The 27,611-nt window shown below is 35.9% G+C and overlaps 1 protein-coding gene across 12 annotated transcripts in view; it reads right to left on the reverse strand.

The window, feature by feature from the left end:
* Positions 1-212: 212 nt before the first annotated feature.
* Positions 213-27,611, reverse strand: part of LOC131359491 (ryanodine receptor 3) — a 164,620-nt gene continuing 137,221 nt past the window's right edge. For 4 of the 12 annotated variants that reach the window (XM_058399400.1, XM_058399399.1, XM_058399398.1 and 1 more), the window contains 34 exons: positions 25,104-25,274; positions 24,958-25,017; positions 23,404-23,538; positions 23,132-23,244; positions 20,954-21,050; positions 19,644-19,753; positions 19,330-19,381; positions 19,172-19,225; positions 18,578-18,677; positions 18,421-18,500; positions 18,146-18,222; positions 17,606-17,679; positions 16,801-16,818; positions 16,128-16,208; positions 15,356-15,444; positions 15,141-15,269; positions 14,453-14,557; positions 13,414-13,495; positions 11,777-13,089; positions 10,884-10,942; positions 10,454-10,628; positions 10,074-10,160; positions 9,605-9,790; positions 8,543-8,673; positions 8,243-8,285; positions 7,902-8,029; positions 7,742-7,802; positions 7,487-7,633; positions 7,244-7,378; positions 6,793-6,949; positions 5,601-5,665; positions 3,299-3,399; positions 2,907-2,958; positions 214-2,567 (listed from right to left, as the gene is read on the reverse strand). In XM_058399400.1, coding sequence (XP_058255383.1) covers positions 2,472-2,567; positions 2,907-2,958; positions 3,299-3,399; positions 5,601-5,665; positions 6,793-6,949; positions 7,244-7,378; positions 7,487-7,633; positions 7,742-7,802; positions 7,902-8,029; positions 8,243-8,285; positions 8,543-8,673; positions 9,605-9,790; positions 10,074-10,160; positions 10,454-10,628; positions 10,884-10,942; positions 11,777-13,089; positions 13,414-13,495; positions 14,453-14,557; positions 15,141-15,269; positions 15,356-15,444; positions 16,128-16,208; positions 16,801-16,818; positions 17,606-17,679; positions 18,146-18,222; positions 18,421-18,500; positions 18,578-18,677; positions 19,172-19,225; positions 19,330-19,381; positions 19,644-19,753; positions 20,954-21,050; positions 23,132-23,244; positions 23,404-23,538; positions 24,958-25,017; positions 25,104-25,274 — 4,563 coding nt within the window. In that variant the 3' untranslated portion in view covers positions 214-2,471. Of the gene's footprint in view, positions 2,568-2,906; positions 2,959-3,298; positions 3,400-5,600; positions 5,666-6,792; positions 6,950-7,243; positions 7,379-7,486; positions 7,634-7,741; positions 7,803-7,901; positions 8,030-8,242; positions 8,286-8,542; positions 8,674-9,604; positions 9,791-10,073; positions 10,161-10,453; positions 10,659-10,883; positions 10,943-11,776; positions 13,090-13,413; positions 13,496-14,452; positions 14,558-15,140; positions 15,270-15,355; positions 15,445-16,127; positions 16,209-16,800; positions 16,819-17,605; positions 17,680-18,145; positions 18,223-18,420; positions 18,501-18,577; positions 18,678-19,171; positions 19,226-19,329; positions 19,382-19,643; positions 19,754-20,953; positions 21,051-23,131; positions 23,245-23,403; positions 23,539-24,957; positions 25,018-25,103; positions 25,275-27,611 lie in introns of all 12 variants that reach the window. The other 8 variants (XM_058399395.1, XM_058399394.1, XM_058399391.1 and 5 more) reach the window with 4 other exon arrangements.

Genomic DNA, 27,611 nt, shown 5'->3' on the forward strand with positions numbered 1-27,611 from the left:
TGCTGTTCTCATCCTGACTACTCATAAACAAAGCCAATAAACAAAGGAATGAATAAATGAGTCTGAATTAACAGAATTTTTTTTTATTTTTATAGCAGACTAGGTGTGCATTATAGATAATTACTAAAAAATATAACTCCTGAATGAATCATTTTTCTGTTTTTTTTTTAAAGTGTTTACTTCCTTGGAAATATGAGTGAAATCATATGGGTTATTAATATAATATTTTAACAACAATCGGTCTAATTTGTCAGGCCTGTTTCTAAAGTCATTCTAATCAGCAATTTCAGCAGTAAATTGTGTAAGTGATTTAAATCAGGAACATTAGTGTTATGAAATATTTAAAACATTCCAAAATGAAAGATGTTATTCATCAATGTCTTTATTTGTCCTTAAAAGAAATGCACAATTCAGCAAGGCTACTACATAGAAATGGCCATACAACAGCAATCTGCCTTTTTTTTTTGTTATTAGGTTGTTCGCCACAATTCTCTATTAAATTTATGTTGCTTCATGAGCATTCTGTTTCTTTTTACAATAACACTGCTTCTAGCAAGACATACATTTATTTTGTACCTGTTCAAAATAAAATTTAAAAGCTATGATACTCTGAGCATCTGCCGTATGCGTATAATGGCAAAAATATAAAACAAAGAAAAGAAACAAATTTGCATAGCTTCAGTTGTCATGAAGATAAGGCACTTCACCATTACTTGATAAGAGGCAATTCATTCCACGACCAACCATTTTTCGGCCAGGGCTGGCATGTATAAAGGTTTTGAATCACGCCTAAGAAGTGTTCTTAAGTTCAAAAGAAATCTGGTGTCTAAGCTGGGTGTAAACATGTGTCATAAAAGATGAACAACTCTTACCAAGGAGTAGATAATCGTAGGATGAAATCTAAACCATGAAGTACAATGATTGTAGTAGTGTGATAAACTACATCACAATTCCATACCAGTGATGTATGTTTAGGAAAAGAAAGACCCTGCAAGTTAACTAGACTTGTTCCAAATATATTTATGTAAAAAAAAAAAAAAATTTATTTTAAAGCTATAGTATCAGTAATAACAGATGCCAATTCCACCAAGGACATCCAGTAACAGCTTCATATTTGCTAAAGGATGCTTTAGAGATTTAGCTTGATGACGTTTAATTCTCTAAATGCAAACCCTATAGTGGAGTTAGATGAAAGTAAGGGCAGCATAAATAATATGATAAGTAAATGGCATGTCAGATGCAGATCACAGCATTTAAAAATTACAAGAAGCCATGGATAAATGAAGTAGAGTATTATTTCCAGGTTTAACAACTGACTGTATTAAGATGTATATTGGTATTGGTTTTGCACGGTTCAAGCACAGGTGGATAGGTGGACTGAAATCTGTGTGCAATCTGTGATTGGTCATTCTAGTAGAACCATTATGGATAGAGACAGTCCAAGATACAGCAAACCTGAAAGTATAACAGCTAAAGGCATTTTGACTGTATAGTATGACATCAGCATGTAAGTAAACGGTGAGCTAAGAATGGAAGCACTTCATAACAAAAATGTGTCGTTTATTCATATTTACAATCCACATGCCATCTTACTTTTGAGATTAAATGTACAGAACACATGATTTTAATGACTGTGCCTCAATCCACCATTATTGCATCGTTTCCTATAATGTTGGAGATTTTGATTAATGACTTTCTAATTAATTCATGACGTTCTAATTTGCAATACCGCCGACATCCTATTTCAGTTACCACCTGAAAAGAAACTCTTGCCTATAAATAATATATAAAACTTTTTGTACATTGCGTTTATTCTTAGGCTTAAGTGTAGAGTTATTAAATTTCCTGATTTCTTGGAACTTAAGAGTCAAAATTTGACTCTGAGAGGTTTTATACATACCTGCCCTGGGCTCATCCCATAGCTCAAATAAGCAAGCAGTTTAATGAAATCTGAGCACGGCTTCAAAATGCATATCTTCTGTAAATACTTCATCACTCCCATTTGGCATTTGTTTATTCTGCTCCATTTGCTCCAAAAACTGAAATAGTATTCTTGTGCATATAAGGGTATAAACTCAGATGTCCCGTAACCAGACAAAACCCAGTGGTTCTTAAAGGACAAAAAACTTTGCGCAGAGGTTTCAGGTTTATGTGGCAGAAGGGATGTTTTTTTTCTTTTTCTATTTTTTTTGCTGAGAAACAAATATGGAAAATAATACTGGGTAAAACAAGACAGTCTTTGCTAATTGGCACTGTTGACCGAGGTAACAATTAGAACTTTAAATGCATCATGTAGCATCATCGTGTAGAGAAAAAACATGGCACTGGGATTCCTCCTGCAAAATAGTATGAAAGAGAAGGGCCATTTATTGGGGTTGAGAATGTCAGTGATTCAAATATAAACTGAAAAAGCAGCTGGTATCCTGCTCACAGCTCTGAGGACAGGCTGGTGGGTTGGAATCTAACTTGCTTTAGCCCAGCTGGTCCTCATACTGTTTCCTGAAACAGTCTCCAGCTGGAAAGAAATCCCAGCATCGCTCCTGATACATTTTCCACACGTACGATTCCTGTGGAGAAAATAAACGGAAACTGCTTTTGAATGTACTAGAGAGGAAGAAAAATTAATAAACTTGTTTGAATGAGCAAAACAGCAGGGCCCGAGTCTAGATGAACATAAGCAGGAAACCAAAGGGAAACCAAAAGGAAAAATAGAGTGAGAATGACAACAACAAAGAAAAAAAGCCAGAGCCTCTGCTCTGACAGACTAAGAAAGATCCATTCCAAGTCCAAGTCTATTCTGAAACCAAGCTCAATGTATATTTTGAATGAAGAAACTTTCTGTTCACTCTGGAATTTTATTTTATCTTGTAGTTCATCATTCATCTAAACGGAAAAGGCAACCTCACCTGGCCAGTATGCTCTGTTTCATCCTTGTTGACAAGGTACATTAGGAAAAACCTAAAACATAAGGCATAACAAAACCAGTTAACTAAAGAGGCCTATTTCAAAAACAACAAGGTTTAATTTAAGTGCTGACTGTAGCCGAGTTACACTAAGCTGATTATGTTGCAACACAATAATCTGGTTTTAGATTTTAGATTTAGAAAGGACACAGCAAGCTGATGATTTTCTTTTGTTTGTTCCGAGTAGATGGGTAAGCTATCCATTAGTCGCTTTAACAGGAAACTCTTTTGATTGAAACAATGCATTTTAACATTATAACGTTTTATGAACTTTATAACATTGTGTTATAACACTGCAGAAAAAAGTAAATGTGAGGTAGGCAAGTGCTACTTACAGGTAGTTTGCCAAGTTGTGCTCTTGTAATGTGTGTGTCTCAAAGCCATGTGGAGTTGTGTCAAAGTAGTCATTCCCAATGCCACAGATGAAGCATTTAGTCTGAAACACATAAATATCAATCAATTACAAAGTGCCTATACTATTAGATTTTCTTTTATTTGCTTTGTTTTTTGATTAGCACAACTGACTTAATGGAAAATCTACATAGTGAGATTCCTTTCGTGCAGCGGTGACAAAAACTCTACAGTTTTATATCCACAGACTTTACCTGTGCTACTTGAGGTGTACAGTTTAAACTGTACTTAACCCATGGCTAGAAATCAACATAACTGTATCATAGCATTCAATTAAAATATTACACTATACTCCAGCAGAAAATGTAAGAGCTGGTTGTGAATATAATATTAAGTAGGCAAGGAAAAAATGACTTGTAGTCAGGACCACCACCATCAAGACAAAACCCAAATGAAAGCCCAATTTTCATTTTTTTTGTTTCATTTTTTGTGAACTGCTGACAATATTTCTCCTAAATTCAAAATATAACTATTGTTATTTAGAGTGTATATTTAAAGGAAATGACAACACATCAACATAACCCAAGATCATGCAGTATTTGCAGAGCTTTAATAACTCAAATAAAACAAAATGCAAAAAATTTGTAAACAAATTGTGTTAACGCTAACGCTTAAATAACATTAAGAAATCAGTATTTGGTGGAATAACCCCGATTTGCATGCGTTTTGGCTCCATGCTGTCCACCAGTTTTTCACATTACTGTTGGGTAGCTTTACACCACTCTTTATACCACCAAACATTCCAGAGGTTTTCAATAGGGTTAAAATCTGGCTGGAGATTGGGCAGTGGTCTCTTATTTTTTTCCAGAGGCTGTATATGTATATGTATATATATATATATATATATATATATATATATATATATATATATATATATATATATATATATGGTTTTAGGCCACTATAATTCATTAGTATGGTGTAGGGCCTCCTTTTGCGGCCAATACAGCATCAGTTCATCTTGGGAGTGACAGATACAAGTCCTGCACAGTGGCCAGAGGGATTTTGAGCCATTCTTCTTGCAGAATAGTGGCCAGGTCACTACGTGATGCTGGTGGAGGAAAACGTTTCCTGACTCGCTCCTCCAAAACACCCCAAAGTGGCTCAATAATATTTAGATCTGGTGACTGTGCAGGTCATGGGAGATGTTCAACTTCACTTTCATGTTCATCAAACCACTCTGTCACCAGTCTTGCTGTGTGTATTGGTGCATTATCATCCTGATACACGGCACCGCCTTCAGGACACAATGTTTGAACCATTGGGTGCACATGGTCCTCCAGAATGGTTCGGTGGTCCTTGGCAGTGACGCGCCCATCTAGCACAAGTATTGGGCCTAGGTCATGCCATGATATTGCAGCCCAAACCATCACTGATCCACCCCCATGCTTCACTCTGGGCATGCAACAGTCTGGGTGGTACGCTTCTTTGGGGCTTCTCCCGGATGTGGGAAAGACAGTGAAGGTGGACTCATCAGAGAACAATACATGTTTCACATTGTCCACAAGATTTTCGCTGCTGGCACCATTGAAACCGACGTTTGGCATTGGCACGAGGGACCAAAGGTTTGGCTATAGCAGCCCGGCCATGTACACTGACCCTGTGGAGCTCCCGACGGACAGTTTTGGTGGAAACAGGAGAGTTGAGGTCCACATTTAATTCTGCAGTGAGTTGGGCAGCTGTGGTTTTATGTTTTTTGGATACAATCCGGGTTAGCACCCGGACATCCCTTTCAGACAGCTTCCTCTTGCGTCCACAGTTACTCCTGTTGGATGTGGTTCGTCCTTCTTGGTGGTATGCTGACATTACCCTGGATACCGTGGCTCTTGATACATCACAAAGACTTGCTGTCTTAGTCACAGATGCGCCAGCGAGACGTGCACCAACAATTTGTCCTCTTTTGAACTCTGATATGTCACCCATAATGTTGTGTTCATTGCAATATTTTAAGCAAAACTGTGCTATTACTCTGCTAATTAAACCTTCACACTCTGCTCTTACTGGTGGAATGTGCAATCAATGAAGATTGGCCACCAGGCTGGTCAAATTTAGCCATGAAACCTCCAGTGGCCAGTGTTTCAGTTTCATTGTCCAACCCCTGTATATATATATACACACACAAAATAAACATTGCTCCATTTCAACATTGCACTTCCAATTTGCTTTTGCAGCTTGTACTTGTTTTTAAGCATGCAAAGCTCTTCTGTTCTGCTGTTTTACTCTTACCTCCATGTCCTCTTTAACTTGCTCCTGCTGGTCTCGCAGTTCTCCAAAGGCATCAATAATCAAACCTGTACTCAAACACATAAGGCGTAATTGGAGGACATTTGTCTTTTTCAAAACAGTAAAATGCCTTGCCTGTATTTTTTTTCATTCTATTATTCAATAGCTCATTTAATTAATTAGATACTGGAATATATGATATTTCTAACGATGTGCACTGTCTTATCTGTACAGACCACAGCATGTACTGAATAATTTATAGTAACAGCAAGTTCTCTGCATGAGGAATTAAATGATTAAGGTCACAATAGCGACTTTATTATATAAACACATGTACATAAATAATAGTGTAAAAACAAAAACAATTACAGTTCTCACTCATGCTTCTTAGAATCACTAATAAATAGTTTGTGTTCATAAATTGTATCTTAAGTTTTTTTTAGGAGAAAGTCCTTGCAATTTATTCAGCTTTTTTAGAATAAATATAAAACCAAAGGACTGTATATTAAAGATAATTTACCAGACAAAGTCTCTAGTTTTTCTTAGCTCAGATTTTTTTTTTTTTTTTTTTTTTAAGATTTACTGGAACATGAAGTAATAGAAATTTTGCATGCCTACTGGTAACTGAGGTTTCCATAGTCCAGTGTTTCAGACATGATGTTAAAGGTCTTAAAGTTAAAACACTAGATAGCTAGTATTTACTATTCATATTTTATGTTTTTCTCCTCATTGAGAACTACCCCTCCCCACACCTCACACACTCCTCAGCATGATACTAATCCCCCTCTCTGCATGTGTCTTTCTGAGCCCTCCCAGATCCCGACACACAGTCAGAGTGACTTTAACCCACTGAGACAAAGCCAGTGTCAACCTGTCTGCTGGAGCTGTGTATCCTACAGGAGGCAGTGACGGAATTCTATTAATTTAATTCATTCATTAAATGTATTTTTAATCTTTTATTCAACTGTCACACTTTATGTATATTTGTGTATTCTAAAATCACTTACTGATTTGTCTATTTACCAGCATGTTAGAAAATTCCCCAATAAATAAAGTAAAATAATTGCTATAAATTTCTCTTTACTAATAACCTCATTGTGAGAGTATCTCTGTACATTGTCCCAAATGTTGTGTTATTTTAAGCTTTGCTTATTAAAACAATTTCTTTGCCCTTGACCACTGAATCATACTATACCTTGGATAATGGCCAGAAGGATGACAATAACAAAGAAGAAGAAGGTGATATCAAAGAGGATGCGGTAAAGCTCATAAGGGTCACCTGCTGGATCCTCAATTTCATCTCCTATTCCCCCACCAGCACGCACACCCACATACATGTGGAACAGATAGCACTGATAAAGAAATAGAAAATTACAGAAACGGAAAATCAGAATTAGTGGTCCGTTATTGTATATTAAAATGAAAAGAACAGAATGTTAGTAATAAGAGCTTATCTTTGCTGTACTGAATTTGCTGTATATGTAGAGATCAGTAAACTTATTTGCTTGTCTTACATCATATTTTTAAGATTTAATGACTAGCTATTGTTTAAACTGGAGGAAATTAAAAAGGAAATTTCAAAAAAGAAAATGAAATATGAGAAGAAAAAAATATAAGAAGCAAGAAATCAAGTGTACAAAACCTACAGTCATCATATCATCACACTTCATGTCTGGTTCGTCCTCATTCTCACTCTTGTTGTAGAATTTCCGGAAGAAGTTAAAAGCCACAACTGTGTATAGATACACAACTACAGCCAGCAGACCCACAGTCAGCACCAGCTAGAAGAATGGAAGACGACAAAATGTAAATCAGAGGATAAACTGTACACAACTGTATCAACAAAATGAACTGAACATTTGTGTTTGGAGGTTCAGAATGGGTGAAACCTGTTTGCCATTGTGGGTGACAGAAGAAAGGATGGTCCTCAAAGTCTTGAAACCCATAGCAATGTCTAGCAGGTGAGCAGCAAAGAAGAAATTGTTGTAGTGGCCCAGGATGGACATTGTGGTATACCACACCAGATACAGGAAAGACTGCAAAAGAAAAGAAAAACCTGATAGATCTGCCCACTCTATGCTAAAGAAGTGCACATGGACTCCTGTGAGGTACAAATCAGTCTAAACTGTTCTCACAGAACTTACATTGTCTGTAAACACCACACCCATTTTCCAGATGTGATACTTCGTATCAATGGAGCTTAACCTGTGAGAAGATTAAGTACCTTCACTTACACTGACTAGACTTTATATTGCAGTAATTTTAATCAGAATTAATTGAAACCTTTAATTATGCTTTTCTCACCAGGACACCAGTGAAGCCTCTTTAGCAATAGTTTCTTCAGTAGGGTTGAAGTCCAGAGCGCTTTTGTCGAGACCAAGCAACTCAGCAATCCGCTCTGCTCCATACAAGTCCCCATATTTATTTATTACCTACAGGTAAATTAACCATAAAACACAAAAGCATAGATTATTACACAAGAAATCGGTTATGACCTTGCACCACGGCCACGTTCAAAACCTCACTTGGTCTAAATTATAAGGCTAAATTAAGGTAAGAAATGTACAAAATTGAAACTGTCTATTTCCAAAGAATGGAAAAATTTGAATTAAAAAAACCTTAAGTCATGAATAAATTCTACTTGCCTTCCGTTTGACAAACTTATCCCAGTAATTATTAGGAAAAGATCTGTACAACACAACAGAAGGAAGGACATTTATGATTCATAAAAAAAAAATACATAACACATAGCACCTATTTTTTTGTATGTTCTATTAGAAGATCCATTAATATTGATTTGATTAAATTGAATTCATTATGAAGTTTTTAAAGGCTAACAAAATTACATTAATATGGTAGATAAGGTGAATATTTTCAAATAAGCATTACAAGTATGAATTAACAACAGTAAAGCAGTGGCCTTCAATATTTCCATTTTTACTTACGGTGTGTTAATAACAAGCCTGTCCCATTGCCCTTTAATGTCATCATCAGAAGGTTGTTCAGTGATATAAAGACCATCAAATTCAAGTTTCCTGGCAATTTCCTTCTCTCGCTTAAAAACAACTAAAGGCACCTGTTTAGGAGAGAAAAGTGTTCAATGACTTAACATGCTCATTTTGATCAAGTATACTTTACAGCATGTGACCTGATATTATATCATTCTTCAGGACAATGGGAAGAAACTATACTGATGCAAACAATCAACACAAAAACTAGATTATATAAAAAAGAGATTAACATATAATCCTGTTTAAGCCTATTTTCTATATCTATATCTATTTGTTTGTTGCCAAAAAGTTATTTAATGCCTTTTAGCTTTCAATGTTTATTGCTTTTGCTTACAGTTGAAACAAGCTAAAAGGGTTCTAACCTATGACTACAATTGCATTTGAGAAATTAAAGCAAAGATTGGAGGCTCTTGCTGGCATGATTTCCATTTCTCTCCATAGAGAGTGGGGTCAGGCATATCATCTTTCTCCTATATCTTAAGATGAAAGTTTTCTATTCTGACAGAAATGACCTCTTCATTGTCTACAGAGCATGGAGGATACTGAATGGTTTGGCGAAGATAAAAGTGAAACGTGTGGAGTTTGTACATTCCCCCCATGCCACAGGGGTTTTCGCTTGGTACTCATCCCCCAGTCCAAAAACATGGGGTGTTAGCTGACTGACATCTCTAAATGTGTGAGTGTGTGTGTGTGTGTGCGCGATTGTGCCCTGTGCATGCTTTCCAGATTAAACCTTGCCTTGTCCCCTGAGTCTCCTGGGATAGGTTCCAGATTCCCTGAGACCCAGCAGGATAATGTAAAGAATGGAGGAATAGGCTATAATAATAATACTACTACTACTACTACTACTACTACTACTACTACTACTACTAATAATAATAATAATTATTATTATTATTATTATTATTATTATTATTATTATTATTATAAATGTTTGAGTTCCTTTAATTAAGTTGTTCCCCATGACTGTGCATGACTATGGATGTTTGCATGTACCTTCAGATAGTAATACCCCACCACACAGAGAAAGGAGATGATAGTGTGTAGGACAGCTAGACAGCGGAGCGTAGGTGCCATGTAACCAGTGTTCTCCTGCAGGATAAAATACTCAATGGCACTTTCATCCTCCTCTTCACTTCTCCCTGTCCATGAGTCCACCTCCTCCGATTCCTCACCAGTCACCTTCGTGCATACACACACACACACACACACACATATATATATACATACATACAAACATTTTTAAATCAAAATAATTATCAATAAGACAATGTAATAACAGAGAGAAGGGTAAGAGAATTTCAAGTAAATATTTAGAGCAGAATATAAGTAAATAATGTGTTTTGATTTTGCCTTTATATGACTGTAAAATGAAATGAAATGAAAACATCTTTTAAATGAATTATTTAGTAAATATAATAAAAATATTAATCACATATTAATATAAGAAAAGAAAATGAGCAACCTTATAGAAAAGCAGGATGAAGTTTATGGCAAATGCCACAAACAGAGCCAGGAATCGCAGGTTGTAGAAGTTTCGAGCCAGGTAATTCTGTTAAAAATCTTTGTGTTAAATTGCAGTCTTTCAATATATATATATATATATATATATATATATATATATATATATATATATATAACAGAACCATTTTGACCAAATCCAAAAAGAAACTTGCAAAGTAATAATTCTTATTAACTGAACAATATACACTCACTACATATGCTACTGCACTGTAATGTGTCTTTTCCATGACTTTAATCAAATGAATTATTACACATTCCATACAATGATCTTGTGAGGTATTGGTTATAAACAGCTCATAAAATAATAATAAAATGGTTTACTAGAATCTTTGTTTGGTAGATTTCCAGACCAGCAAAAAAGCTGGCCATAATGACTTCTGGTTGTTCTTTCTTCTTTTCACACCTCCTCTTGGGTGGTTTCTTTTCTTCCTCTGGTGAGGAATCTATGAGCAACTCCTTAGTCTTGTCTTGGTCATTCTTCTCTCCATCCTCTGTACTATTGAAGTGGACAAACACATAGACTTTACTAAAAAAAAGGAAACACAAAACAGTATTTCACGCCATCCTAAGAACAACTCAAATTTAGAAAAGTAATTAAGAGCATTGGTGAGTGATAGGATAAACAGAGTGTTAATGCAAATGGTAGTATACCTTTATTAGAAAGCCAGAAATTTTAGTAAAAATGTAATGTTTTTTTTGCATTCACCAGACAAAAATTAAAACAACTTTAAGACATATTTTTTCCACTTACTCTGCTTTTTCTGATTCTGCATTTAATTCATTCTCGACTGACTTCTTACTTGCAGCTTCCTACAAAAGAGAGAGAGAGAGAGAGAGAGAGAGAGAGAGAGAAATATATATGCTTCCGTCCATGATTCTTCTTTTTATCCACGTTTATATATAAGTTTCTCTACGGAATATGCACATACATTCCCCTTCAAAAGCATGGCTAATTCTTTTGTTTTTGCTGTAGTTTACAACGAGATGATAGATCAGAATTTCAGCTTTCAATTTTTGATATTTACATCTCATATTCAATTCACTTCAATTTATTTGTATTAAGCTTTTAACAATGGACATTGTTTCAAAGCAGCTTTACAGAAGTATAAAACATAGAATGATAAACTGATACAGTTTAAAATTAAAGATACTATCTATCCCTAACAATTATCCCTAATGAGAAAGCCTGAGGTGGGTTTGGGTGACACTGGACAGTAAATGATGTAAATATTGATAATGTCCTTTCTTCAATGAGGCCACCCACCAAAGTTGCCATGTTCTAACTTGTTTAGCACATTTAGATGGAAATATCAGGGAATTATGTGGAAATTGTGATCTGTTGTCTCATATTCATTTTTTGATTGAAAAAAAACAAAAAAACAAAAACAAAACATAAGAATTGCCCTTGCCATTTCATTACTTTTGGAAAGGTCTGTAATGTCAGAGAAATGTTTTACTGTGGCCCAGAATAGAGAAGATTGAATGTGAACAACTAACATGACATATTTATGCACACATTATTTTTTTTTTTTTATATAATAAAAAACATTTCTATTTTTGTATAAAATAATATAGCTAGTACATTTATTTCCTGTTTATTTCATGTTATATAATGCAGTCTATAATTATGCAAGAGTTTTGCACCTGGGCCTTTTTCTGCCGCACAGCAGAAACTAAAGATGGGGAATCGACTCCAACTACTTCAGAGACATCTCCCAGACCAGGCTCAGTTCCATGCTTTCCTCCCTCCTTCTTGGGTTGTATACTTAGCAGTTCTGACATGAGGTCCATTTCTGTTTTATCTCCTTGTGCCATCTGGTCTATCTCAGCAACCAAAGATGCCTCACTAACCTCCAGTTTTTCAGTCTCTAGCACATCACCATGGATGCCAAACTGTGTGGGGTCCGGCATGTTGCCAAGGATGTCTGTCACCTTCATATTCTTGGCACCTTCCACCAAGCCACCACCAAACAGAGTTGACCACAGAATATGGAAGAAGCACCACACCAGGTTGTAGAGGAAGCGTAAAAGACCAGTGAAGATCATCCAGAAAAAGGAGAAGAACCCTGAAATCATCTCCCTCAGGCTCATCTTCCTGAGCTTCTTGTATTGTTTTCTTAGACTTTTTAGTGTGAGCAGCCTGCCAAGGCTACAGAGGTTCTTTTTAATTGAGACACATGCCATGGTGAAAGCTGAGGAGGATTCCAAAGTATTCTCCTCCTCTTCCACATCCAGGTCCTTGATTACATTCTGCAACTCATCCTCATCTTCCTCCCCCCTTTCCACTGTATCAGGCTCTGAAATCAGGGAAGCTAGCTGCATCTCAAAAATGGTGTCCTCACAGAAATTGACAAACAACTCCATCTTCTCCGATTCTCCACCCTCATTGACTACATCAAAGATAAACTGTCTCTTAGATTCTTTAACTTGTGGTTTCTCCCACTGTGTTCTACTGGATTCACTGATTTCAAAGTAGACCCTTTCTATTCTCTTGGCACCACCCATGATCTCAATACGGCCCAGGAATGGCTCAAAGTAATTAAGGACACTCTCGGCCAGGTTCAGGAAGGTAGCCAAACGGGAGTCATGGGGCATGTGTTCTGACAGATTTGTGAGCAGTACTGCGACATTGAAACCAATGTCCTTGGCAGGTTCATGAAAGCGTTTTACAAATTCTGCATAGTTGAATATGTCATTTTCATCTGCCTCAACACAAGAAAGCAGGAAATCAATTTCAGACTGAGAGTACTGTTTCTGATTTTCCATTGATTTCTGGAACTCTCTTTTGGAAATGACTCCTTTGCCATCAGAGTCATGTTCTTTGAAACTGTCTGATGTGGTGAGGTCCTTTAGCTTGAGGAACATATCAAAAAACTTGAGGATCATCTCTACGTTGCTGGAGGACTCCACCAAGGTGTCCACCATCTGTTTCCCAATGGTACCATTTACAACATTACCTGGAAATAGACACACATTTAATTTTAGAATTTATTTCCACTATCACATCATGTTACAAGATGAATGACCAGAATGTTTCCATTTTTAGGGGACATGGTTCTTTTGAAACATTATGTTGGTGTGAAAAAAATAACACATGTAATACACTAATAGTTTAATACAGTACTATTCTAATTCTCAGTATTTACCATACTACATACTTTGCTTATGTTTTAAAGATATACAGTCATACTAGTGAAAGATTGTTTTCTGTTACTCTAATTATTTATTATTATTATTATTATTATTATTATTATTATTATTATTGCGTTGAATAAGAAAACCTTCTAGAAGGGATAGCATCATGACTATCATGTCCTTTTGCAGATCCATCAGTTCTTTCAGCAACTTAATCTGGCTGGAGTCCTAAAGAAAGAAGAAAAACAGAGAGAAAATACTCTATAATTTCTCTGGTCAGTGTTTCCTTGTCTCCTGGAGCAACAAGACAGACAGACTTTCAAAGGTGTTAGGGAGATTAATACTTTTTCCAGCCTCCCAAAGCTGTCCTCAAGGCTATAGTGTTATCCATCAACAGCACAGCTAATGTCATTGTTTTGCATCAAGAGCAGATGGTGCTGAACCAGAAATTTATTCTGGACTGCTACTCTGGTGTACTCACAGTGGGCTATACATCAGAGAAGGTGCTTTGATTGGGTAAACCACCTGGCCTGTTTGTCCTAACTTTTTACCTGTTTCATAAAGGTCTGAGATCTGAGTAAACCTCAGAATCTGAAACTGTAATTGAAATTACACCCTACAGAACTAGAACATGTAAATGATAGATAGATAGATAGATAGATAGATAGATAGATAGATAGATAGATAGATAGATAGATAGATAGATAGATAGATAGATAGATAGATAGATAGATAGATAGATAGATAGATAGATAGATAGATAGATAGATAGATAGATAGATACTTTATTGATCCCATGAGGGAAATTCTTGAAAACAGAAATTATGCAGTCAAGATTCCCTCACTTGTTCAGCACAGCCCAAGTGCAATGGCTGAGCCTCGCTTTGGGCAAACCACCTCCTTGATCATGCTATTGCCCCTGCCAGGTATTGCCCCTGAGAAATGGTTATTTATTATCAAAATGTTTTACTAATTTCAAAGATAAACATAGAACACAAATACTATAATACTAGTAGGCTGGAAAATATTGTTAGTATTATTAGGTTAGGAGAGACATCTACTGGTGGTTACTAGGAGATTCATGAAAAAAACTAACCTAAAAGACATTGTATCTAGACAGTTTTTCTTAATAGTTTTCTGCAAGTCACTACAGCATTTGGCATTACTAGGTTTAAATGGACTTGCCTGTGACAGCTTCATTTGCATATTGGCAAAAACATGCAAGAAGCCAACAACTGCATCCCATAACCTGCTGTGGGCCAAGCTCTGTTGGTTTCCTATACATGGACCCTGAGGTGAAAGAGTAGGAAAAAGTTTTTAGGATTAAAATAATATATATCTGAGAACCACCCTTATGCCACATGTATAAAGCACACTAGCTCTCTCTGTATATATACAGCTACCCTCTACTCCTTCCATCAGTGGAAAAAGACCAGATGTAATTTTCATCACGCTGACACTGACATGGTAGAAGGTGTTAGGTTTGTTCTTGGGATTTTTAATCAATTTGCATTCTAACTGGAAATTATTTGTATGTATAGGTAGAGATTATGCTCAGTTGATAGCGCTGAAAGTGTTCCCATATATTTTCAGAGGTTGTCCTATGGTGGTCCATATTTATTGATGGATGGATTAAATGAAAGGTGACAAAGTGTGCATGACAACAGACAGACTATAGTACAAATCTGTACAAATTGCTGAGGCATAAGAGCAATAAAATACTTCAGGACAAGAGATCAGTGGATAAGTTCAGTTAGGGCAAGTGGAACCCGCAATAACTGCAGGCCAAGAATGAGTGAAGTTAACTTATTAGCCCTAAAATAGGTATCACATTTCTTAAAGGGTAAAAAACTTTTAAAGAAAAAAAGGTCACCTGTATATATTCAGTAAGGGAGTTAAAGATCTGCTTGGCTACATTTAATGCTTTAGAGAAATTACGCTGACCAGCCTCATCCATTATATCTTTCCCAGAGTAATACCAGTAAAAATCGCTGATGGACTCCTATAAAGACAGTAAGAGAACATGTCATTAGCTAAGTCATTAGTATATGTCTATGTATTTATCTGTATTCAACAAGGTCTTTTTACCTGTAATCTAAGAAGATAGTCCACTGTGCTTATTATTATATTAACAGTAGTTGTATTGCCAGTCTGAGTCCTTAAAAAGTTCTGGAAGTCTGAAAGAAATTGGTTAGTTATACAAAGTCAGGACAGCTACCAAGATGTTGTGAAGCTTGACCAGATAAACAGCGTGAAGCAAACATTGGTAATATATTGTAAAAAAAAATCTTGTTTTGAAAAGTTTTAGTGAATCCTCTGAGAAAATAACTTAGGAATATTCTATATACTACGCTCACTGGGCCTAATTTACCCTGCATATACACAGATTTAATTGGTAAATCTGGGATATTTACACAAGAAACCTGATATTCATGAAATATCCTATTGACTTTGTGTAAATCTACATTTAAGGAAACTACAAAATGTGAACCTTAAATGATTGGCTTCAAATCATATAATTGTTCCTGTAATGTTATATATACAGATTATACTGTCAAATTAGTGCACTCTGCAGAGTTTTTTAAATCGTTTAGTCATCATGAGCTTTAGTCATCATGAGCATGCCTTTTATTAACGTTTGTCAGTGTCACTAAATGCAAATTTCCCAGGCTGGCTGTGCTTAGTAATTTACAGGTGCACAGTTTTTTTAAAATCATTTAGCATCATGAACATCAGCACATACATATGTTTAAGAAAATCAGCATTACAATAACTGCCGCTGAAACTAGCACTGAATTTTAACCTTAGAAAAAGATTGATAAGTGAAAGTCAATGTTAGTCATTCAATATAAAGTCATACCATTGTTGTGACCCTCACAGAGGAGCTGCAGGAACCTAAACAAATCTTTAGTGAACTCGTCATTCTGTAGAACCTTGGAACCTTTATTTGACAAGAAAATAAAAACCTAGTTATCATCTCTTTGGAGTGGAGATAGTTATGGGTGCTTATATAACAGACAAGTCAGATAAGATATGACACACATTTTTTGACAGAGCTCTAGTCTGCAGGCTCCTACACTAGCTTCTGTAAGTGTAAGCAATGTTTTGAGGCACATCACTTAATCATAAGTCACTTAAACATATCAGCTAAAATGGATGAAAACTACACTACAGCTATGCTAGGTCCAATATGTTCTATCAGGCAAAGAGGCGAAGCTGAAATGTTTGATGCTTATAACTAGTAAGTGATTATTTGGAAATGTTAATGTGCTAGAGTAAAAACAAATCCCAGACATTTGTTATGTAAGAAAAGGTAGAGAAAGAGACAGATAGAGACAGACAGAGGAAGTTCATCAATAGGAAATCTATACATTATCAGTTTTATTTTCTGAGTTAAATGAGATGCATGCAAATTGTCCTGCAGACCAGAGGAATCAATTACTAAACAAACAGACACAGACAAATAGGTAGGAAGGACAGGGATTAGAGAGAGCAGTGATGCCGAATGAGGAGAATCTAAACCATGTATTTACCCCGCTCCCTCACGTTGACTGCAACCGATGACATTAAAAAACATGGCAAGAAGGAAAGAAACAAACAAAGAAACAAGCAAAGAGGCAGACATAAGCAAAGGAGAAGACATTCAAATATCAGTTAGAACGAGAGATAGCCACTGACTGGACACTGACATGTAATTTACAAGATCTGAACGTTTATTTTTTGGAGAGATATAAGACACATCACTGGGTATATGTCACCATCACTTATGCCTGAACTGAAGTTGACCAAAAATGACAGCAAAGATGTACTGTATGTCATGGATTTTTTTTCTTCTGTGATGAATGCAGGTATTCACTCCAAACTTAAAGTTTGAATGAATAAAAATTAAAAATTAATGTGCTACCTAAATCTGCACTGTCTACATTAGACAGCCTTTGGTAATGGTCATGGAGATAAATAAACTTGTGATTTTGAGGAAATACTGCACCATGTGCCACCGATTCTCATCAATCTTTTTTTTTTGTTTCTGAGAAAGCAATTAAATCACATTTATTAATTTCCTGCATGTCATATGGTGAAGTATTTAAAGGAAACAAAGAATTTGTTTGCATTGTGCTACCATCTTCACAGTTTTTAGCTCTGCTCCATAATTCTCTTTAACCATGTGTGATTCATGATCATTTCCCTGATAACAGGATAAATATATAACAGCCCACTATATAAATACATTAATGTTTAAAATCATAAGATCAGAAAAAAGTTTTGGTGACAAAAAGAAATAAAAGCAGATTAGACTAATTGTGTGAGTGTGTGTGTGTGTGTGTGTGTAGCACTTACTTGAACCCTCCTCAGTCACCATACCCAATCCTTCAGCTTTGTTCTGCCTCTCAAATGCATTTAGGTCCAATACACTGCAGACCAGAGACCAAACAATGCAGTAATAATAAGGATACACATAATTTCCAATGTATGACATGTTTTTTTGGAGTAAAAATAGAACCACTAAAGAATGCTAAAGCTGTGGTTGTTTTCACATACAAATGGAGTTTTTCAACTGAGCTTGAAACTGTAATATTAATGATTTTCTTTCTTTCTTTCTTATTTTTATTGATTGACAGACAGACAGACAGACAGACAGACAGACAGACAGATAGATAGATAGATAGATAGATAGATAGATAGATAGATAGATAGATAGATAGATAGATAGATAGATAGATAGATAGATAGATAGATAGATAGATAGATAGATAGATAGATAGATAGATAGCCCTCAGTGTATCTGTGTATTGTCAGTGTGGTCTATATGGTAAAAGTGCTCATATTCAATATTTTCATTAAATGCATACTAAGATGAAAGCTTTATTTGCCCATCACCTGCATGACTGCATGAGTCCTGACAGACTCTTGAAGAAGCCAGCATCTCGTTTCTCCTTCAAATAATCCAGCATTTTCTGTGGAAGGATTTGATAAACTAATCAACCACAATATAGAAAAAGTCTAATGATACATTTATGACTTTTAATTACATGACTTTCATGATGAAAAAAATACAAAATTAACATTAACAAACACGTCGTTCAAGGTATTACTTGGTGAATCTAGATTACATATTGCTTTTGCTTTTTAATCAAGCAATAAAAATGTGTTACCTGCTGAACTAAAATATTGCCACCATTAAGAATGGAGATGCCAAGCTTAAGGGTGGAAGTGACCATGGGGCCTAGTCGACCTAAGAGATAAAAGCATTAAAAGATATGTACATTTTTGAGTCTGAAAACGTGCTTGTGTGTGTGTGTGTGTATATACCTCTGCTGGCACTGATCATCTGCAAAACCATCTCAGCAGCCCCTCGGTCATGTAACCTGGCCTGCTGATACAACATTTTCTGCTTTTCCATCTCTTTTTCCTATTGAATATCAAACACATGCATATATGAAATAAATATGAAATGAATAACTTATATAATAATTATATATATATATATATATATGTCCATTGTTAACTAGCTATATAGTAAAATTGAATTTAGCTCCTTCAGTTGCTGTTTTAATGACAGTGGTAGAGAAGCACTGTTTAACATGTTGGTAGGTTTTCAACTGGACTGATCTGGTGACTTTGACAGTATGTGATAATTAAAGTATATGATTTACATAATTTTAATACTAAATAAATAATTTATGGAGAGCCCATGCTCTGCAGTTAGTGGTATTAGGATCCTGGAAGAGACCAACATAAGATATGATAAAGGTGATAAGTCTGAATAACTTGAACCCAAAGCATGTCAGCACATTTGACCCATGGTAAAAGAGGGCTTCTTTTAGTTTGTCACACCTCTCCCTCTATATATATTTCTCATTTACACATAACAATAAAAGAAGGGGTATCTCTGAGACTTCAAACCTCAAAAGTTTTTTCTTTTCCTTCATCATCCTCATTTTCATCTTCAGCACAACTCTGAGGGCAGCAAAAACACATGTGGGATTTACATATGGAAACACTGTGCTACCAAAAGTGTAACATAGTAAAAATATTTGTGTTCAAATGCAGCACGTTTGTACCTTTGCCATCATGTCCGTGTATGCAATATATAGCAAATCATCTTCTAGGGAACTGAAATATAAGTTGTAAATGTAGTAAAATAATGAAAATGCTCCAAATTCAGGAGGCATTGCATAACACATTGGTTTAAAATGACACATCTCATTATAATAGGAGAATGGAGTGTCAAAGATTCTTCACTGTATTGATAAAACATACTGCATAATGAGCATGAAAAGGATTTACACACTGCACATCTGTATGTATCTTTACAGGAGGAATGTGTTGATCACTGTTTAGGTGGCACGCTCATATGTATAAACATTTGCCTTACCTTCTTTCAGTCAGAGCATTATGACTAAAGTGCAGAATGAGCTGATGAAGAGGGTCAGGTTGTATTTCATCAACTTCCTCTTCCTCCTCCTCTACTTTCCGCTGTGTCCTCTACACATAAACACATCACTGAGCATTTATGTTACCAGTTACTCACATTACATAGATATGCAACTCAACAGAAGCTACTTAGAGCCAGTAATGTAATCATCACTGTGTAGCAGGGTATATCGAGCTCTTGGGAAATCTTACTAAGGAAACTTATTTCAGACCTGAAATAAAAACTACAGCAGACGTACAACACACATGTTCAGCAGACAGTATTATCACAATGGACCATTACAGGAAAGCTTTTTGGAAATGAACACAAATGCAAATGGCATGCATCAAAGCAGTGAATGAATCAAATTCACAAAGGAGACAGTTGGACCCACATACTCACATTCTGCTAACACATTTCATTTGGTCTATTATTAAGCATGAAATGAACTTCTCTTTAAACAAGCAATGGCACTGTAATTCTGCTTCAGAAAATTTCCAAAGGCTTCTTGAACTCTTGGGAAATTTTTTGCTAGTAAAGGTAAGCCTTTATTTCAAATTACCACCTACTGGATGGATCTACCACACAGACTGGAGAGAGCAGAGACACAACATTATGACAAGCACTGACATCCATATACATGAGATGTCATGCAGGCTTTAGGCAGTTGTGGGCTGAGAATTTGTGAAAAAGCAGATGAAAGAAAATCAAACAATTAAATAAAGAAAGATAAACAGGTAAGGCCTTAGCTTGAAGGCCCTATTTATTTTGAACTATCTATATATCTGTCTTTCTGTACTCTTTAAGTGGAACTAGACAACTATAATGTCTCAATCAGACACTTATAATAGGGTATATATTGCTGTATTTAACACACACCATATGATTATCACAGTCACTTTTGTATGAAATGTGTATTTCATTTAGGTGTGTATGAAATATTAGGGCAGTATATATAATCTTAACATGAAAATCAGGATTATGTAGTATAGCATGATTAAAATTAATTTCAGCTTGACATTAAGGATGGAATCTAGAAATACTTTAGATAAGATTGTGTAAATATACTTCTTGCAATAACTGTTGTGCATTATAAATGATTGAAAAAAGTCCTTATGTTGTCCTCTTCAGTTGAAACACTTTTTAAACAAAAATCCCAAGTGACCACAGCCCTGTTGAAAGTTGTGCATGTTGTGCACGTGGCTGTGTGCCAGCAGTGGTCTGCTCACAAAACACAGAATTACCAATTAATTCTCCTAAAAGGTACTTACTGCCAAATCCTGCACTAGCTTCTCCTCAAATGAGTACGTCTCTGTCTCTATCCATATTCTCTGGTAGCCCGTGAGGAACAGGTTAATAGAGCGATGCCTGAGGTGGGAGGATTAAAGATTAAGCAGGGTTACTATGATTATTATGGTTACCTGGGTTACTAGGGGGAGTGAGACAGGAGGTTATGGCTGGCAAACAAAAAGTACTAGGGAGAAAAAGGTTAGTGATATAGACAGGAAGCCTAACTGGTCACACTGCTTACATGTGAAAGAATTTAATGACAATATTTCACTGAGGCCATTAAACAGAGGCCTTTTTTATACTGAAGTCCTAAATTAATATGGTATGTTGATAATTACAGTAAATTTGGAAACTCCACTCTACGTAACCATTGCACATTAAACAGAAATGTTAACCAAAATATTACTACAATTTATCAATTATATCAAGAATAAACTGACAGCCAATATATTGTTACACTAGAAAGAATTGTGTGCAGTGATAGCATAATTAACATGATGTGTGACTTCTAACATATTCACAATATATTAGATCTCTGCCTACTTCTCATTTGCATATTAGACTTAGATATTATAGATTATTAGATATTACTTTTCATTGGATTATGTGTTTATGGTACATCATATTGCAATTGAAAGTTTTGTCAGTTCACAATTTTTTATTACTCTTTAATTTTATGGCCATTCATACTGCCATAAATCTCAGGGATAAATCATACCACTGATGGCATAAAGCTCAGTCAGAACAAAACATTTTCTGCATTTTTCTTTTAACAAAAAATGCACAAAATAAAGAACCAGTGCAGTTTTTGATACAGCTTACATAACATTGTAAAGCTTTTTTGTAATAAACACTGTAATGCTTTTACAGCTAGTTATTGGTAGTATTATCATATGACCAGTTGACCAGTGAAACTCCCTAATAAAGATCTGTTGCAATCCAAACCATGTCTAGGAAACAGGCTAATTCAGGGGGCAACCAATAAACATTCCCAGAGCACTACATTACCGTGAGCATGGAGAGCAGACTGTCATAATCTGCTCTCTCATGCATTTTTCCCAGCCAAAAGTGTCGGTAAGCAATCAGGAAATAATTATTAATTTTGTGCCTAAAGAGAAGGGCAATGTTGTCAATGGAAGAGAAGAGCAAATGGGACAAAAGAAGAAAACACATATAACACAATCATGAATCACACGGGGACTCATGATCATCATTTCAATAAAATCATGAATACAAAATAAAAATATTAATAGTGTGATTACAGCATCATTGTATGATAGCATCATTGATGTTTGGAATCCTAAGCATTAATACATAAATAAAGCAAATAAACAAACTTGCAAAGAAAAAAGTACATCCACAAAACTCCAGAAACAAGATTTTAGACTGTAATCTGTTTTAGCATTGGATAAAATTGCATGGTCAAAAGTGAAATGGATGTGGTTTAAAAAAAGAACAGATAAATATAATAATCAGAATAAAAAAATGAATGGCATGACTAATTAGGTAAGATTTTAAATGCGCTGCTTCCATTTGCCTATCAGTTCTGGTGATGCTACTGTGGTATTGAGTTACACAGCAACAGAGCATGAAATTACAAGCTGCAATTAAGCTTGAGGAAGAACAGGAGGACAGAAATGAAAAAAAAAAAAAATGACAGGAGGGGAGAACAAAAAAAAAGAAAGAAACAAAATGTGTGGTATATTATCCAACAGGTATAGGATTCATCTGTAGGATTCATACAGGCATTATCCTGTTTAATGATGACCCCACATGGGTAGCCAATTAAAGGTGTATTAAGTTAGAAATGTTATCTAATTAATTACATGACAGAAAAGGTCATTGCTTGCTAGTGAACGTGCCACCTAATGATAAATATCCCCAGGGATGTCACGTCAACACTTGCTAAGCTAACTAGTTAGCAGGCTAATGTTAGTGCAGTGCTGTGGTTATGTAGCTGACTAGATTACCTAATTTTGGTACACTGTTAAATTTTGTGATTAAAACCTGTATTTTTTCTGCAAGCATTACTTCAGTGCAATAAAGCTATGGGTAATGTAATTCAGTTTGTAACTAGCTGATTAAATTTAACTTGAGTAATGTTCTTGTTGGCCTGCGGTATGTAATATCAGTATCAGGATGTGGAACAAGTGGCATACCTAGGCAGGTTGTATAACGGTGCCATACGGAAACAAGCCACTACCGCACGCTTACGCTGTTTGGACAGTAGTTTTTGCCACACACACTTCTTGGACCTTAATGGTTGTTCCACCTACAGTCATGTTAGAGTGTCAAGGAAGGATAAAAAAAAAGCAAGATATCATTTAATGCCAAATTTAATATCAAGCGAATACTAAATGCTGGTAATAGAATCACATGCCTATTTAATTACAGAAAATTCCAAAATGTATGTGTAGGGCCAAAAAAAGACCTGCTCAAGGTGAAACACCGCGGCTGAGATGGTCTGAAGGCGATCAATTGTGCGCTCTGGATCAGGTGGGCCCTCATTCTTCACAATCACATCTTTATACAGATGAAGCTGCCATCTCACTGCAGGGTCCTCTGACTACGAGACAGCAGAAGATCATTTATACAGTTATTGTTCTATTAAACTAAAATGTATGATAGAAAATCAAGCACTTTATAAATGTTAAATATATCAACATAAAATATAGTATATGATGGTCGTGTGACACAGTACTGGGCATGATACGGACTACATCCAAACAGCTGTGTCGGTATAAAACACTAAGAATACTGTTTTTCTGTTGCTTTAAGAACTTGGCAAGGTCACTTAATGGATCTTTAGGGTATCATCAAGCTCCTCCCAGAGCCCACAAGTTTTGAGACCACAACAGCTCCCAACATGGAAATAAAAGGATTACACACTAGAGGCAAGAATGAGGGTATGAGAGAGTCTCATCAATCAGAAACATATGCAGGAGGCCTAGTAAGCACATTATAGGGCTTATGAAAGGAAATACTATCACAAGGCTGAAATTCCTATAGGAAGGATTTCCAGATCCTGAATTCCAATGCATCTACATTTTCCTAAGCTCTCAGGGCAAATTATCTGGTGATAATTGACCTACATAGTCACCTAACTGTGCCTACCAAAATGTGACCAAATGTGAGCTGAAACTCCAGCTGAGAGAACCTGTCGGCTCTAACCTCTGAGCAGAATGTCCAGAGAGGCAACAAAAAGTGGATCTTGAGCCCACACCAGACAACATTCTGGCTTTGTAAAAACGTTCAGGTTAAGTATGCGAGACCTAAATGAAGAGTAGGACAGACTCCTCCTACAGCAGACCACCCATCTTCTTTAATGACCTTGTCCAGTAGGCTTGATGACTACTATGTTACAGTACTATGTTTTACAATTAGGTGTTCATGAGGCTCTAGCAACTATCCAATATTTAATGGTTTTTCCCTCGAGACTCCATCATTTTTGCCTATTTGGACACTATCACTGTCAACTTCATGGCAGCTATGAATCTAAGGGTACATTATGACCTCCTGAATTCTCATAGAAATGGAGGCAACACGGATCCTTCCTCAACAAACAACTAAAATGGTACAAGTTTTTTAGTAGGGTTGGCAAACTACTATTTAAGTCTTGGGCCTATTTTTTCTCTGTAGCCTCACATTGAGTGAGAAATATACAGCGTGAAGATATGCAAGCACTCCCAGAGATCCAGGAACAACAGTCAGGAGTTTATTTTAGAATTTTATAATTTCATTACCTTAGTAGAAAACACAGCACAACATTATCACAGTTATTATGTATATAAAAATATAGACTGGAACCTAGTAACAATTTAACATAAATGGATTCTGTGGGTGATACGTTTAGAAATGAAAAAGAATTAAAAGACAAGAAAAAAAGAAACTCAGATAAAATTTTTAAATTACTATACAGTACTTAACAGTGGGGTAAGAGCTGGAGTTTTTTTTTTTTAATGAAACAGTAACAGTAATGACCCACCTTTACTTGCAGGTGCATGTTTCGCCTCAAATGTTCCTTCACTTCTTCATCTGTATCTTTCTAATAGAAGCAGAATGGAAGCAGCATGTTAGTGCCTCTGCATATGCTGTTTTTGGATGATTTCCTGATTAGCCACAAAGCCTTACCAGGCCATAGCGAGTCTTAGCCAATGAGATGAGCTCCTGGTCTCCAGGCGTGCACATGTTCAGGCCAATAGGTAGCATTTTTTTCAGAGCTGCCACGATCAATGAGGTCTGAATAGAGTAAACCTCACCACGTCTCTTCTTGTGCTTTCTCTCCTGATCCTGTCCTCCTGCCTGAGCAAAGAAACCACTCAACATACACACTCTTGCTGAGGCAGGACTCACTTACACACACTGTAATTATGGAGACAACGAAAACAAGCTGCAACAAGGACTATATACTTCATTCAGTTGGCCAAAAAAGCAAACCTTTCCATTTGGACTGTAGCTCAAGGTTTGAGCAACTAACTAATCAGTATAGAGAAAGAAAACCCAGAGAAACAAGTTGAAGACATAAGGCAAAATAGTTTATTATTAACTATAACACCACAAACAGTACCTGATTAATCAGATCTTTGCATAAACTGTAGTTTTGTATTTATGGAAATATAACAATTGATACATATACTGTTGTCCTCTATGTTATATGTAAACAATTTAGCATGTAGGACATAAAATTGCTGAGGGGGCCCATTAAAATTTTTTTTTCTTCTGAAACAAAAGCTCAAGCTAGCTAGAGCTTCAGTAGGAATCTGTGGTAAATACTGCACACCCAGTGACTGTGATGCTTGTGTATACATGTGATAAAGAACAAACAGAGGGGCAACTATATTCCAGGTGACTTTAAATGTCAATGAAGGACAAGATAAGCTTGTCAGTGAGAAGAATCTATTGAAGATTTTCTCATAGGTCTGTCTAGAACAGTACATAGGAGTTATGAAAAATGATATACTGTGATAAGAAAATTTATACATGAATTAAGCTTGAGGTGACTAAAGGAGAATTAATTCCTGTCAAAACACACATGATGTTGCTGATAGAGGCCATTTATTTATAAAGTAAGACACAAGGAAATCATTTTCTCTGATACATATACAGTACATATACATATATGTTTATGTCTTTGTAATCTGTTAATTTTGCTTTGTACTGTATGTATTTTAATAAACTTTCTTCCTAATGCTTCTTAAAACTCCAATGAAGCTCTACATACAATTATTTTTATTCAGGTTTCAGGTGTGTTGTTTTCTAATAATGTAAAGTATAATAATGTGTTTTGATGCACACTAATAACTCTATTCATGTTTCCAGAGAGACAAAAATGTAGTGTTTCCTCTTCACAGACTGATTTCAAGGGTCATTAAATTGAAAATTCATTCCAACGCACCAAACACATATAATGCTCCAAAAGAATGAAGACAAGGCACCAAGAACAAGAGAAGAAAGGGGCACCAGACACCATGCTACAGTATAACACATCATCCACAAGACATAAAAGACAATTTAGGTTCACAGATAATGATCCAAGACGAGACACAGGACAACAAAATATGCTTGTGTGAACTTGTCCTAACCAAGAATACAAATAATTATAGATATTTCTTTGTTATAATTGCCATAAAAAAGTTTTCTTATGCTTTACATTCATGGTGATTTCTGTTTAGTTAAATTCAGTTACACAATATGGCCAAAGGTTTGTGGATAACTGACCATCACAGCTATATCTGATTCTTCTCCAAACTGTTGCCCCAAAGTTGGAGGTACACAATTATACAGGATGTGTATGTATGCTGCAGCATTACAATTTCCTTTCACTGAAACTAACAGCCCTAGCCCAAACCTGTATTACCATGGCAACGCCTCTGTGCACAAATTGAGGTCCATGAAGTCAAGGTTCGCCAATTTTGGAGTTGAAGAACTTGAGAACATCTTTGAAGTGAACACCTTTGAATTGAACAGAAATGGCATCTGTACCCCATGAGTGCCTGAAATCACTATAACTCTTTTAGCTGAATGAACACACATCCACAAATCTTCTAAAATCTCATGGAAAGCGTTTTCAGAAGAAGGGTCGGTTATTATAACAGCAAAAAGCACAGCACATGGTCAGGTGTCCACAAAATTTTGCCTGTATAGAGTAGGTTAAAGGAGAAGTTCACTTCCAGAACAAAAATCTACAAATAATTTACTCACCCCCTTCTCATCCAAGATGTTCATGTCTTTCTTCAGTCGTAAAGAAATTATGTTTTTTGAGGAAAACATTTCAGGATTTTTCTCCATATAGTGGACTTCTATGGTGCCCACGAATTTGAACTTCTGAAAAGCAGCTTCAATAGGCAATAGGCTCTAAACGATCCTAGCCGAGCAAGAAGGGTCATTCTAGCGAATTGGTCATTTTCGTAAAAAAATTTTAAAAAAATTGTAAACTTTTTAGTAAGCTTGTCTAGCACTAGCTCTGGGATGCGCGTCCGCGATGCTACGCACTATGTAATCATGTCAGAAGGTCACGCGTGATGTAGGCGGAACTACAGACCCAGTGTTTACTAGTGTGGAGAAGGAGGACCACTCCAAAGTTGTTGCATGTGGAATGACACAAAGTTATATGTACCTTTTCATTAGTAAAGAGTGTTT

This window comes from Hemibagrus wyckioides, linkage group LG09 (genome assembly GCF_019097595.1).
Source record: "Hemibagrus wyckioides isolate EC202008001 linkage group LG09, SWU_Hwy_1.0, whole genome shotgun sequence".
In the NCBI taxonomy this organism is placed as follows: Eukaryota; Metazoa; Chordata; class Actinopteri; order Siluriformes; family Bagridae; genus Hemibagrus; species Hemibagrus wyckioides.